Source organism: Pinus tabuliformis, chromosome 1_2 (genome assembly GCF_031772625.1).
Source record: "Pinus tabuliformis cultivar Carrire ecotype Pingquan chromosome 1_2, CPIR1, whole genome shotgun sequence".
Classification (NCBI taxonomy): Eukaryota; Viridiplantae; Streptophyta; class Pinopsida; order Pinales; family Pinaceae; genus Pinus; species Pinus tabuliformis.
The window spans coordinates 1,235,665,397-1,235,680,164 of NC_142298.1; the positions used below are offsets into that span (position 1 = coordinate 1,235,665,397).

At 39.7% G+C, this 14,768-nt stretch overlaps 1 protein-coding gene and 2 pseudogenes across 1 annotated transcript; all 3 read right to left on the bottom strand.

The window, feature by feature from the left end:
* Window positions 1-2,211: 2,211 nt before the first annotated feature.
* LOC149210701 (peptide chain release factor 1, mitochondrial pseudogene) lies at window positions 2,212-3,221 on the bottom strand (annotated as a pseudogene).
* A 6,030-nt stretch (window positions 3,222-9,251) lies between these two features.
* LOC149210702 (peptide chain release factor 1, mitochondrial pseudogene) lies at window positions 9,252-10,555 on the bottom strand (annotated as a pseudogene).
* A 975-nt stretch (window positions 10,556-11,530) lies between these two features.
* Window positions 11,531-12,493, bottom strand: LOC149210703 (protein DETOXIFICATION 5-like). Its single transcript, XM_089399059.1, has one exon. It carries the CDS (start codon window positions 12,491-12,493, stop codon window positions 11,531-11,533), a length of 963 nt encoding a protein of 320 aa, XP_089255185.1.
* Between the last annotated feature and the right edge of the window lie 2,275 nt (window positions 12,494-14,768).

The window sequence follows — 14,768 nt, forward strand, 5'->3', positions numbered from 1 at the left end:
ATAAATCTGACCATGTCTTTTATTGCATTGACAAGAATTACCACTCCTCAAACTCTCAATATAGAAGGGCATATCAAGAAGAAAATGATAATAGTGTTGATTGATTTGGGTAGTACCCATAATTTTATTCATTGTAGGATAGCCAAGGAATTGAATTTCTTCCTATATCTAGCACCAAAGTGTCAAGTAATGGTTACAAATGGAGGAACCATAAATTGCTCTAGAAAGTGCCATAATATCAAGCTATCCATGGGATAATATGTCTTGAATAGTCCAATGCTTTCCATTCCAATGGGTGGTGCAAATGTTGTACTAGGATTCCAATGGCTACAATCTTTGGGTACGATAGCTTTTGATTTTCAAGAACTTTTCTTGAAAAAAATTTGGGAAGGAAAGGAAGTTGAATTAAGGGGTATCACCAGGAAACCTGGAAACATATTCAACTCTAACATCATGAGGAAGCTTCTAAAGAAAGAACAATGGGGCGTAATTTCATAATTATGTTCATTATAAGTTCCCACATCAAAATCATCTATTTCTCTGAATCTCCAAAACATTTTGGACAATCATTCCAATGTATTTGAGACTCCCAAAGGCCTCTCACCTATTTGTGATCATGATCATGCTATTCATTTGATTCCAGGAAGTGTTCCCCGAAACACCAGGCCTTATAGATATTCATATGCCCAAAAGAGTGAAATTGAACGTATGGTTGCAGAAATCCTAGAGGTTGGTATAGTTCAACCTAGTTAAAGTTCTTTCTCTACTCCAGTGATATTGGTACACAAGAAGGATGGATCATGGTGCATGTGTCCAGATTATAGGGAGCTCAAAAATCTTACTATTAAAGATAAATTTCCTATTCCTAGCATTGATGAATTATTGTGTTAGCGCTCGAATCTGCCTCAGGCTGAAGAAGGCAAAACTCGAGGCAACATCAAACCAAGCTCAGCCTCGTAGCTAGCCCTACTAGGGCAGGAGAGGGCTCTCTCCAGTCAATCTCGATAAAATGAGCAATCAGATGCGAGATGACTAAAAATGGTAATTGATTTTAGGCTAGTAAATGGATAGGAAAGGGGTAATTTGATAAATGGTTGGGTTTTCTGGGCAGCGTGGGATCGAGAATAGCATGAGCAGGGAAATTAAATCCGAGACACAGATTATCTCAGGAAGCAAGACAAGCAATAAATTTAGCATTCAATTTTGACATTATATGGAATGAAAAGAACGCTGAGAGGTTGACAAGGGCAATAGATGAATCCTTATCAAACAGAAGAAAACACAAAACATGAATACCTTCCCAAGGCAGAGCAGCAAAATGAATTATGCCTTTCTCACTTAAAAGTATTCATTTAGAAATGATTATGAAATGAAATGGAAACAAACTACATATGAAACAAAGGAAAAAAAAATGCTGAATTCACACCACAAGCATCTCAGGAGTCAAAGCTGTACCTTTTCATTAAATCCCTGTCAAAAACTATACATTGAAGTTTTCCTTCACAGCTCTCCCACTGTTTTCCAGAACTCAGAACCATTTACACATAATTTTCATACAATAAATAGACTTCAATATGGGAAATTCGATCGACCCAAAGTGGGACAGAAGGTGAAAGGCCAATCGCCTGTAAAGGAGTAGCATTACATTTTACTAGGATCTGAAAAAGTGACATCTGTAGGTGTGAATATTTTGAAATTGTAACTGAAAACGAAAGTAGGCCCCGTGGCTTATTTCTCTGCTATGGTTGTTTGTCATACGTTTTACATTTGGGCATTTCTGTGCTTTGACCGTTATTTTACATTTGCCACATGAATAAAAGTTAATTTTTAATAATAAACATAGTTCCCAGCTCTGATTGTTCTTATGTCATCATATCCGCCACCAATTGTCTTCATAGAATTAGCGCGCCCCAGAAGGTTAATGTTTTGAACCAGAGTGCATTCTCTCAGGATTTACCGGTTATTCTATCATCAAAGCGAACGCCAAAAGCACGCAACAGATCAGCTTTATCTACTGCATAATAGACCATCTCGTGCATGCCCAACATCCCCAGGCTTTTCTCATAAGAAAATAGCAGCTGGCATAATATTTTCATGGGAGATTAACCTAATCTAGAGACTAGAAGACATATTTAATGATCAATGCAATGGTATTTACAATGAAAAACATTCTCTGCGCCTCAGAAATTGACCCATACAATCTGTTTCAACATAGGTCTGTTGTGCACCATATCTATCACTTGTTTAAAAAACCTGGATGTAATAAGACCATTTCTGATGATTCCAAGAAGCAATTGCAATATCAGGAGGTATCACTGAACGAAGAAATTGCATCCATTTCCTGTTTCAGAATAAGAGCATCGAAGAAAATATCTAAGCTTTCACCCTGCACGATATCTTCTATCGAATGATAAGTTATCCCAACTCTATGATCAGTTACCCGGCCTTGGGGATAATTATATGTCTGGATCCGCTCTGACCTGTCTCCACTGCCAATTTGTTCAGAATGGAGCTTAGACCGGCTGGAATGGAGTCTTTGTCTTTCCATTTCATAAAGTTTCGCATATAGAACTTTTAGTGCTTTAGCTTCGTTCTTATGTTATGATCGCTCATCTTGAATGGTTACGACAATGCGTGTTGGAATGTGAGTGACACGAACAACACTGCTCGTTGTATTTACATGTTGACCTCCTGCTCCACCTGATCAATAAGTATCAATTCTCAAATCCTCATGGCGCAATTGCACATCAACCTCATCAGCCTGAGGAAGAATGGCAATAGATGCAGCACTAGTATGGATGCGACCTGATTTTTATGTAACTGGAACACGTTGCACACGATGCACACCATTTTCAAATTTAAGCTTTCCATAAACACTCGAACCTGATATTGTTGCACTGGCTTCCTTTCATACATTTTAAATATATCCATAGCAAACAATGATACTTCCTCTCCTCCTGTGCCTTCTCTGACCTCCAATATGCAATCCCTTGCATCTATATCGTCTTTTGGAAGCAAACTCTGAAGCAGCATATACTAAATGTTTCTTTCCTCCTCTAACCTCAGATGGAGTTCCTGAGCTGCTAAGTCACGCATTTCTTTTTCTTCAAGAGAGTCATTCACCAATATTTGCAAACCATCAATTTCCTTCTGTTTGGCCCTCAAGTCTTTGATACAAGGCATGTAATCCTCCAACTTATTGAGTTCCTTATTTATCCTCGCAATCTTCCTTTGTTCAAGTTCGCTAATCTTCTCCACTCAGCTTCACTCAGTTTTAGGTACTCGGCTTCATGCAAATGTCAGCTTGAAATTTGTATTATATCAAAATAAAAACTGACATTCACGCGCTGGTTTCCGGAAAGAGGAAGGTGGGTTGTTGTAACAACGATCAACGATTCTCCCTGCAATCGTTGTTCTCCTACAGCGCCACGGCAGATGGGCTCTTCACACATCCTTTCAGAGCTCTTTAGTTTGCCTCACATTGGAGCTTCTGGTTACTGGTTAAGATGATGTTGGTCGTCCATTGCTCTGAATTCACGTTGCAGAATTGTAATGTCCCTGTGTGATGACTCCTTGAAAATATTAGATTGGTCGATGGATTGGCTAACATTCCGAGGCATGCTGGTTTTGAATTGGATATCACCGAGACTTGGAACTTCAAACCTACACAGTGAGCTCTATTTTCCATTCTAGATTCACGCGAGCAGTCTCTCCACACAAGCACGCAGTTTTGCTAGACAAGCATGTACAGTCAAGCTCTCCATTGTCCAAGCATACTTGTATGCTCTCCCACAATAAGTTGATGAACATATTATCGACACACATCAACTCTAATCTGAGCCCAAATTAACCCGTCGAAGATTAGAATAGGTAGCGGATCAAATGATGCTGACAACAAATTGAATTTTTTGATGAATCGATGATAAAATTCGGCCTTGGGGCTCTGTGCAGCACGCGCACTCCCAGTGTGTCGCGCTTGGTGAGTGCGTCGAGTCAGTGCAAAAAATGCACTGTGGAGGAGCGCCCAATGCATCGCGCGGCCTATGTGCACCGCGCTCTAAGCCAATGCGCCGCACAGACTCATAACACAGTCTTAGTCTCAAAAAAATCACCAGTTTTTCCCTCTCTCCATGAAACTTCGACTTTCCTTGATTTCTTAGATGTAAATGAGATTGATAAACATAGACTGGCTATCTTCTCCTTCACCACTTCCTCAGAGACTTCACTCTAGTGGATCTATTCCAGACATACTTATCTATATATATATATTCCTGGTTGGCACCTTGACTGGATCTATTCCAGACATACTTGTTTATCGAATCGCGGCAACGAGACACAAGTGATGTTATTCCCCTGATGAGAAGACCAACCAGTACACGTGAATGAGTAGCTCGTGTGGTACCTAATACGAGGCGGGGACCCAACCCAAGTAAAGACAAAAGAGTTTAAGCAGGGCTCGGTACCCTTTCGGTCTTCATTTGCAATTTTTTCTTCAATATCAACTCACAGCTAAAAACGCGACGACATTGCTTTTGCTGAGGTAAAGAGTGATGTTTTCACAGCAACTTCGTCCCTATTTCCACATTCAATAACACCTTTTCTCCTCAGCATGCCTCCATCCAATGAGATAACCCCGTCTTATATATAAGATATGGATTGATTTCATGTGCTTTCATTGTAAGCATGACAGATTGTTCCATCATTGAAAGTTTGATCAGGAACACTAACAATCTCCAGCCGTGGATTTGGAAGAATATCAACCTTAATATGCAGAAAGAGCTCGGTATGCTAGGAATGGGAAGCTTTAAATTGCAACAGTCTAATGTCTTCTGGAAGCATAATTTTGGGCACCGTACACTTTCCCTGACTGAATTTGTATTAAACAGGACTTAGAGTATACAAATCAACTATCAACGTATGCTGGAAACCATCCATTTTGGAATCAAGATTCCCTTCGTCGTCAAAGATTCCAAACACAACATTCTTTAGAATAGAACCAGCATAAGAATGCTCTGGAATCACAGATACAACTTTGAGCTCCCTTGATAGAAGGTCAAACTCTTTGTTAAGCAACATTTTTGTATCTGAGGACACACGAATGCAACCTCCAGCAGCAGAGATTTCTTTACTCTGCCCTATGGCAATCAATACTGGATCTGCAAAATAGTAGAGGATGCCCAGGAGTATTGCAGTTCCAGTCATTATTATCATGGACCTCTGGCAGATGACTCCGAGCATGCTGTACTGTTTAGCACCGTAAGCTTGACCACACACAGTTTGGACTATTGTTGCCATTCCAAGCATAATTCCATAGGCCAATCCTTGAATGGCCACACTAGCTATGGATGCTCCTGCAAGCTGCAACTCTCCAAGATGATCAGCAAACATTTGAGATATGGCAGAGGGCATAAAATTAAAAACACTAACTATTATAGAAGGGGCAGAGAGAATCCATAGTTTCTTGGATTCAATAATGGCAGCTTGAGCAACTCTGGACCAGGAAATATGTTCTTGAAATAACACTGATTCTATGAAGGCCGACTCCTCCTCGGACTTCTTCTGACTCTTGATATCCTCATGTTGAATCAATGGGACCACAAGATGATCAGCCCCATTGTGCTCCACGGAAAAATCCCGAATTAGTTTACAGGGCACAAATTGCAGTAGGATGTTTACTTTACAGTGCCTGAATCATAATTTCGCTGTTGTTCCTCCTGTTTACATAGAATTATGGAGCTATTGAACCTAGCAAGATGATCAGGGCCTGTATTCTAAGTACTCCATGATGTAAGACTTTAAAATCAAAATTTATTACAAAAACAAATTTGTCGATTTCTGTTTTGGAGAAGGATCATTTTTTAGCATTATTGATGATGAAACTCTTGAAGTAAGAGACTTATTCAACCTCCCTCTGGCCTGCAAGCATTATTTCACACTTCTGGAGACAAAACCCTGGACTCAAGAATTAAAATGACTCTTTTTGACCAAAATGGCATTTGATGACTGCAAATGACGAGAAATGAACCTTGGTGAATTTGACTCTGACAGAGGACTGACAAGACTGAGTCTAACATTGGCTCCAATTGGGATGGTAGTTGCCGCTCCGTGGAGGTGCCAAGAACTGCAGATCTTTGGGTGAGCAGACAGTGCCTTCATCCATTGGGCTATGGAGTCATTATTTCGACAAACCACACAAGACTCTGACTCATTTATTGACTGAAACTTGACTCAAACTAACTCAATGCGAAGTGAAATGACTGAAAAACTTAACTCTATCAAACTAACTCAAAATACCAAGACCTGAATTGAAAATTTAAAGCTTGGTGGCAGTACCTGGCCACCTGTGTTTCTTACAAGACAATATATCCTCAAACTATGTCAAAATGCCAATGCAACCAATCAAGAAGATGTCTTCTTGACTGATTCTTCCTATCAGATCTTCTGGTCAACAATACAAACTGATCACTGGGCATCCAAAAGCATAGTTGACCATGATCTCCTTCCTCACTGAACACTGCAATAAACACTTTCACTGCTGGCTGCAATAAACTTGCCAGAGGATCTTGAAAAACATGAAGATTTGCCATTGCCATTTCCTACTGAAAGAAAAGGGTGTCCTTTTCACCTGCTTCTGATCTCCCTTCAAAATGTACTTTTGTAAAAATCTGCTCCTAGTCCCCAAAAAATTCTGAACAAATAGATGAGCAGATCTCTTCTTGGAAAAACATTTCAGCACATGAAACATATGAAGAAGAATCTGAATGGAAATCCTGAATGTTTTGATCTTTTGCGGTGTAAATGTAATGTAGGTTATCTTCATATGATATGATGGCCAGGTTTTCATGTTCCTTATTACATTCATTAATCATAAGAAAAGCAACTTCGGATGATTCTTGAAACTCAAACATGACATCATCTATCATAAATTCATCCAGAGAAACTTTTTCACCTACTTGAACAAAGATATCCTCTTGTTGTTCATGAATTGGCTAGATTACCTTGGTAGGGAGGTTGTGTTCTGATGAGATGAGGGTAGTTAGGCCTGTAACTCTACTTTCTTCGTTTGAGGTAGCCTCAACAATGCAATTCTCTTCTATGAGATCCAGAACAACATGTTTTTCCTCATCAGAATTCGTCTCTCGATCTGGTTTATCATCATCATTTTTGGAGATTGGAACATCATTTTCCTGCATATCCTCATTTATTTCAACCAGATCTGAAATAGGACTTCTTTTTCCATCATTTTCAGTCATATGGAAATCTTTAACCTGCTGATTTTGATCCTGCTACAAAGTTTCCTCTAAGATTTCTGTAGGCTACTGAAACAGATTTTCATACAATGCTTCCATGATTTCTTTGTCCGTAAAATTATCATCCTCATAGTATTTTTCAAGGTTCTCAATAAAACCATAAGCATGCTTGCAACAATCCTGAACTAAATTTAATGATGGATAAGATTCTTTATACTTCTCAAAGAATATTGAATGAAAATCCTTTAGACAATAAATGGAAGCAGGTGGCAAACTTTCATACCAAGATCGGGCTTCATCTTCCAGGGTAGCCATAAAAATTTTCATCAAACAGTCTTCAGGAAAATTGATCTTTAATCTATGCACATGAATGTGAAATTTCACCAGATGAAGAGCAGCGTCATTACCTTCCGCATTTCTGAACACAAGAAATTTCTTTGACCAATCTACCTTGAGCATTTTATTTAGAAAGCCTGGAATGTGATCTCAGCTCATGGGAGCGTATCTTCTTGCAATCCGATCCATCTTAAAAATGTCAAAGCTACTGATCTCTCTGCAGTGAAGTCACCATGAAGGATTGATTGCTGGATTCTTCAGTGAATGGAGTCGCCAGGTGAATGCTTTCAGCCTTTCCAGTGTCTGATCATCGTCCACCATCAACAATTAGATCGGAACTTGAGATATGAACTGGGGCAAAACAATCTACAAGTAAACCATTTCATCCCCAGTATGTCGCCACTATTTTAGCGCTCAAATCTGCCTCAAGCTGAAGAAGGCAAAACTCAAGGCGACATCAAACCAAGCTCAGCCTCGTAGCTAGCCCTACGAGGGCACGAGAGGGCTCTCTCCAGTCAATCTCGATAAAATGAGAAATCGGGTGCGAGATGACTAAAAATGGGAACTGATTTTAGGCTAGTAAATGGATAGGAAAGGGGTAATTTGATAAATGACTGGGTTTTATGGGTAGCGTGGGATCGAGAATAGCATGAGCAGGGAAATTAAATCCGAGACACAGATTATCTTAGGAGGCAAGACAGGAAATAAATTTAGCATTCAATTTTGACATTATATGGAATGAAAAGAACGCTGAGAGGTTGACAAGGGCAATAGATGAATCCTTATCAAACAGAAGAAAACACAAAACATGAATACCTTCCCAAGGCAGAGCAGCAAACTGGATTCTGCCTTTCTCACTTAAAAGTATTCATTTAGAAATGATTATGAAATGAAATGGAAACATAACAAACTACATATGAAACAAAGGAAAAAACAAATGCTGAATTCACACCACAAGAATCTCAGGAGTCAGAGCTGTATTTTTTCATTAAATCCCTGTCAAAAACTGTACAGTGAATTTTTCCTTCACAACTCTCCCAATGTTTTCCAGAACTCATAACCATTTACACATAATTTTCATACAATAAATAGACTTCAATATGGGAAAGTCGATCGACCCAAAGTGGGACAGAAGGTGAAAGGCCAACCGCCTGTAAAGGAGCAGCGTTACATTTTTACTCGGATCTGAAAAAGTGACATCTGTAGGTGTGAATCCTTTGAAATTGTAACTGAAAACGAAAGTAGGCCCCGTGGCTTATTTCTCTGCTACGGTTGTTTGTCATACATTTTACATTTGGGCGTTTCTGTGCTTTGACCGTTATTTTACATTTGCCACATGAATAAAAGTTAATTTTTAATAATAAACATAGTTCCCGGCTCTGATTGTTCTTATGTCATCATATCCACCACCAATTGTCTTCTTAGAATTAGCGCGCCCCCGAAGTTTAATGTTTTGAACCAAAGTGCATTCCCTCAGGATTTACTGGTTATTCTATCATCAAAGCGAACGCAAAAAGCATGCAATAGATCAGCTTTATCTACTGCATAATAGACCATCTCGTGCATGCTCAACATCCCCGGGCTTTTCTCATAAGAAAATAGCAGCCGACATAATATTTTCATGGGAGATTAGCCTAATCTAGAGACTAGAAGACATATTTAATGATCAATGCAATAGTATTTACAATGAAAAACATTCTCTGCGCCTCAGAAATTGACCCATACAATCTGTTCAACATAGGTCTGTTGTGCACCATATCTATCACTTGTTTAAAAAACCTGGATGTAATAAGACCATTTCTGATGATTCCAAGAAGAAATTGCAATATCAGGAGGTATCACTGAACGAAGAAATTGCATCCATTTCCTGTTTCAGAATAAGAGCATCGAAGAAAATATCCAAGCTTTCACCCTGCACGATATCTTCTATCGAATGATAAGTTATCCCAACTCTATGATCAGTTACCCGGCCTTGGGGGTAATTATATGTCTGGATCCGCTCTGACCTGTCTCCACTGCCAATTTGTTCAGAACGGAGCTTAGACCGGCTGGAATGGAGTCTCTGTCTTTCCATTTCATAAAGTTTCGCACATAGAACTTTCAGTGCTTTAGCTTTGTTCTTGTGTTGTGATCGCTCATCTTGAATGGTTACGACAATGCCTGTTGGAATGTGAGTGACACGAATAGCACTGCTCGTTGTATTTACATGTTGACCTCCTGCTCCACCTGATCGATAAGTATCAATTCTCAAATCCTCATGGCGCAATTGCACATCAACCTCATCAGCCTGAGGAAGAATGGCAACAGATGCAGCACTAGTATGGATGCGACCTGATTTTTACGTAACTGGAACACGATGCACACCATTTTCAAATTTAAGCTTTCCATAAACACCCGAACCTGATATTGCTGCACTGGCTTCCTTTCATACATTTTAAATATATCCATAGCAAACAATGATGCTTCCTCTCCTCCTGTGCCTGCTCTGACCTCCAATATGCAATCCCTTGCATCTGCATCGTCTTTTGGAAGCAAAATCTGAAGCAGCATATACTGAATGTTTCTTTCCTCTTCTAACCTCAGATGGAGTTCCTGAGCTGCTAAGTCACACATTTCTTTTTCTTCAAGAGAGTCATTCACCAATATTTGCAAACCATCAATTTCCTTCTGTTTGGCTCTCAAGTCTTTGATACAAGGAATGTAATCCTCCAACTTACTGAGTTCCTTATTTATCCTCGCAGTCTTCCTTTGTTCAAGTTCGCTAATCTTCTCTACTCAACTTCACTCAGTTTTAGGTACTCGGCTTCATGCAAATGTCTGCTTGAAATTTGTATTATTTCAAAATAAAAACTGACATTCACGCGCTGGTTTCCGGAAAGAGGAAGGTGGGTTGTTGTAACAATGATCAACGATTCTCCATGCAATCGTTGTTCTCCTACAGCGCCATGGCAGATGGGCTCTTCACACATCCTTTCAGAGCTCTTTAGTTTGCCTCATATTCGAGCTTCTGGTTACTGGTTAAGATGATGTTGGTCGTCCATTGCTCTGAATTCACGTTGCAGAATTGTAATGTCCCTGTGTGATGACTCCTTGAAAATATTAGATTGGTCGATGGACTGGCTAACATTCTGAGGCATGCTGGTTTTGAATTGGATATCACCGAGACTTGGAACTTCAAACCTACACAGTGAGCTCTATTTTCCATTCTAGATTCACGCGAGCAGTCTCTCCACACAAGCACGCAGTTTCGCTAGATAGGCATGTACAGTCAAGCTCTCCATTGTCCATGCATAGTTGTATGCTCTCCCACAATAAGTTGATGAACATATTCTCTACACACATCAACTCTCATCTGAGCTCAAATTAACCCCGTCGAAGATTAGAATAGGCAGCGGATCAAATGATGCCGACAAAAAATTGAATTTTTTGATGAATCGATGATAAAATTCAGCCTTGGGGCTCTGTGCGGCGCGCGCACTCCCAGTGCGCCGGGCTTGGTGAGTGCACTGGGTCAGTGCAAAAAATGCACTGTGGAGGAGCACCCAATGCGCCGCGTGGCCTATGTGCACTGCGCTCTAAGCCAATGCGCCACGCAGACTCATAACACAGTCTTAGTCTCAAAAAAATCACCAGTTTTTCCCTCTCTCCATGAAACTTCGACTTTCCTTAATTTCTTAGATGTAAATGAGATTGACAAGCATAGACTGGCTATCTTCTCCTTCACCACTTCCTCAGAGACTTCACTCTAGTGATTCTTCATTTGCAATATTTTCTTCAATATCAACTCGCAACTAAAAACGCGACGGAATTTCTTTTGTTGAGGTAAAGAGCGATGTTTTCACTGCAACTTCGTCCCTATTTCCACATTCGATAACACCTTTTCTCCTCAGCATGCCTCCATCCAATGAGATAGCCCCGTCTCTTATATAAGATATGGATTGATTTCATGTGCTTTCATCGTAAGCATGACAGGTTGCTCCATCATTGAAAGTTTGATCCGAAACACTAACAATCTCCAGCCGTGGATTTGGAAGAATATCAACCTTAATATGCACAAAGAGCTCGGTATGCCAGGAATGGAAAGCTTTAAATTGCAACAGTCTAATGTCTTCTGGAAGCATAATTTTGGGCACCGTACACTTTCCCTGACTGAATTTGTATTGAACAGAACTCAGAGTATACAAATCAACTGTCAACGTATGCTGGAAACCATCCATTTTGGAATCAAGATTCCCTTCGTCGTCAAAGATTCCAAACACAACATTCTTTAGAATAGAACCAGCATAAGAATGCTCTAGAATCGTGGATACAACTTTGAGCTCCCTTGATAGAAGGTCAAACTCTTTGTTAAGCAACATTTTTGTATCTGAGGACACATGAATGCAACCTCCAGCAGCAGAGATTTCTTTACTCTGCCCTATGGCAATCAATACTGGATCTGAAAAATAGTAGAGGATGCCCAGGAGTATTGCAGTTCCAGTCATTATTATCATGGACCTCTGGCAGATGACTCCGAGCATGCTGTACTGTTTAGCACCGTAAGCTTGCCCACACACAGTTTGGACTGTTGTTGCCATTCCAAGCATAATTCCATAGGCCAATCCTTGAATGGCCACACTAGCTATGGATGCTCCTGCAAGCTGCAACTCTCCAAGATGATCAGTAAACATTTGAGATATGGCAGAGGGCATAAAATTAAAAACACTAACTATTATAGAAGGGGCCGAGAGAATCCATAGTTTCTTGGATTCAATTATGGCAGCTTGAGCAACGCTGGACGAGGAAATATGTTCTTGAAATAACACTGATTCTATGAAGGCTGACTCCTCCTCAGACTTCTGCTGACTCTTGATATCCTCATGTTGAATCAATGGGTCCACAAGATGATCAGCCCCATTGTGCTCCATGGCAAAATCCCAAATTAGTTTACAGGGAACAAATTGCAGTAGGATGTTTACTTTACAGGGCCTGAATCATAATTTCACTGTTGTTCCTCCTGTTTACATAGACTGATGGAGATATTGAACCTAGCAAGATGACCAGGGCCTGTATTCGAAGTACTCCATGATGGAAGACTTTAAAATGCAAATTTATTACAAAAACAAATTTGTCGATTTCTTCTCCAAAACTCTTGAAGTAAGAGACTTATTCAACCTCCCTCTGGCCGCCAAGCGTTATTTCACACTTCTGGAAACAAAACCCTGGACTCAAGAATTAAAATGACTCTTTTTGACCAAAATGGCATTTGATGACTGCAAATGACGAGAAATGAACCTTGGTGAATTTGACTCTGACAGAGGACTGACAAGACTGAGTCCAACATATTGGATGAATTACATGGAGCAATTTACTTTACCAAGTCAGATCTTCGTTCAGGATATCATCAAATCAGAAAATTTGTGTTAGTATTTTTGATGATATACTAATCTACAACATGTCTTGGAAGGATCATGTTCAACATGTTTACAGGGTGCTCAAACTATTGGAGGAGAAACAATTATATGAAAAAATCTCCAATTGTTTCTTTGGATTACAAGAGGTGGAATATTTGGGTACTCAGTTAGCTCATAGCTCATCTTATCATCTTCAATCTAATGGGAAAACTAAGATAGTGAACAAATGTTTAGAAGGATATCTTCGTTGCTTTGTATATGATAAACCGACACTATGGGTCAAGTGGTTGCCTCTCGTTGAATGGTAGTATAACACTTCCTTCAATACTACAACAAAAATGACCCCATTTATGGCACTTTATCCACCATCCATCGCATTGTCTTTAAAAGAAAATTCTAAGGTTCAAGCAGTGGAAGATCACATAGAGAATCAACAACAAGTTCTCAAACTCTTAAAGGATAACCTCACTTTGGTGCAAAATAAAATGAAACAACAGGAAGATCAACATTGTAGCGAAAGAAGTTTTGATGTAGGTCGCTGGGTATTTCTACGACTACAACCATACAAAAAAATTTCCCTCGAGCGAGCTAAGAAGGATAATAAATTATCACCAAATTATTATGGTCTATACAAGGTGTTACAAAAGATTGATACTATTGCATACATATTGGAGCTTCTTGCATCTTCCCGAGTGCACCTAGTTTTCCATGTTTCATGATTAAAGAAGGTTATAGGTGAGAATATCCCAGTTCAAACAATATTGCTAGAACTTGACGAGGAAGGAAAAACCATATTGTAACCTGAAGTAGTCATGAAAACAAGATCCCAAAAGCTACGAAATCGATCAATTTCAAAGAATATCATTAAGTGGAAGAACTGACCCAGTGAAGATTCCACATGGAAGGACAAGAATTTTATACAGAAGCATCCAGAACAACTCAGGCGTTGAGTACAACACTTTTTGAAGGAGAGGGGTGTTAGATCCTAGATTTACCTCAGGCTGAAAAGGCAAGGTTCTAGGTCCACATCAAACCACGCTCAGCCTCGTAGCTAGCCCTACGAGGACAGGAGAGGGCTCTCTCCAGGTCAATCTTAGCGAAAGATAATCAATGGAGCTTGAGATGAATGAAATAAAAACTAATTTTAGGCTAGGTATGAAGTGCAAAGATTTGATTTAAGTTTTTGAGGGTTTTGTTGGAAAAAAGGGAAAGGAAAATTTGGGTCCGAGGATGAGGCCTAGTTTTTGCAGAGTTCTGATTGGGGAAAGGAAGGCAATCGTTTTGATGCTTTGGATTGAATGAATGAATGGAAAAGACCGCTGAGGAGCTGAAGAGGGAAAGAGGGTACAAAGAATCCTCTTCAAACTGAAGAAAACATTGAAAATTAAACAAACTAACAGGCAGAGCATATCAAGCTAATGAATTCTACCTTTTGTCACTCTTTTGTTTAATTTCAGAAGCAAATAGAAGGGAAATGGCATACATGAAACATCAATGAACTTATAATTGCATGAAGAAAAACATCATCAAAACATAGAGCCACAAGGATCCCAACAAGTGTTGCAAAACCCTGGCCTTTCCTTAGCCAAAAATGCAGAAATCAGATGTACAATGGAATGCCAAGCAATCTCAAGTGTCCAACCCTAAAAATGACTGAGAAATTACATGATATAGACAAGCCTATTTCCTTCCCATGCCTCTTGGGGTCAAGCTCATCATTCTAGGAGCTGTTTGAACCAATTCTAAACAAGGAACTGAAATCTAGGCAACCTAACAGCATGCCTCAAGA

What these genes read in the sequence shown, in the direction of transcription:
- LOC149210703 (XM_089399059.1), bottom strand. Translation starts at nt 12,493, where the DNA reads ATGGAGCACAATGGGGCTGATCATCTTGTGGACCCATTGATTCAACAT.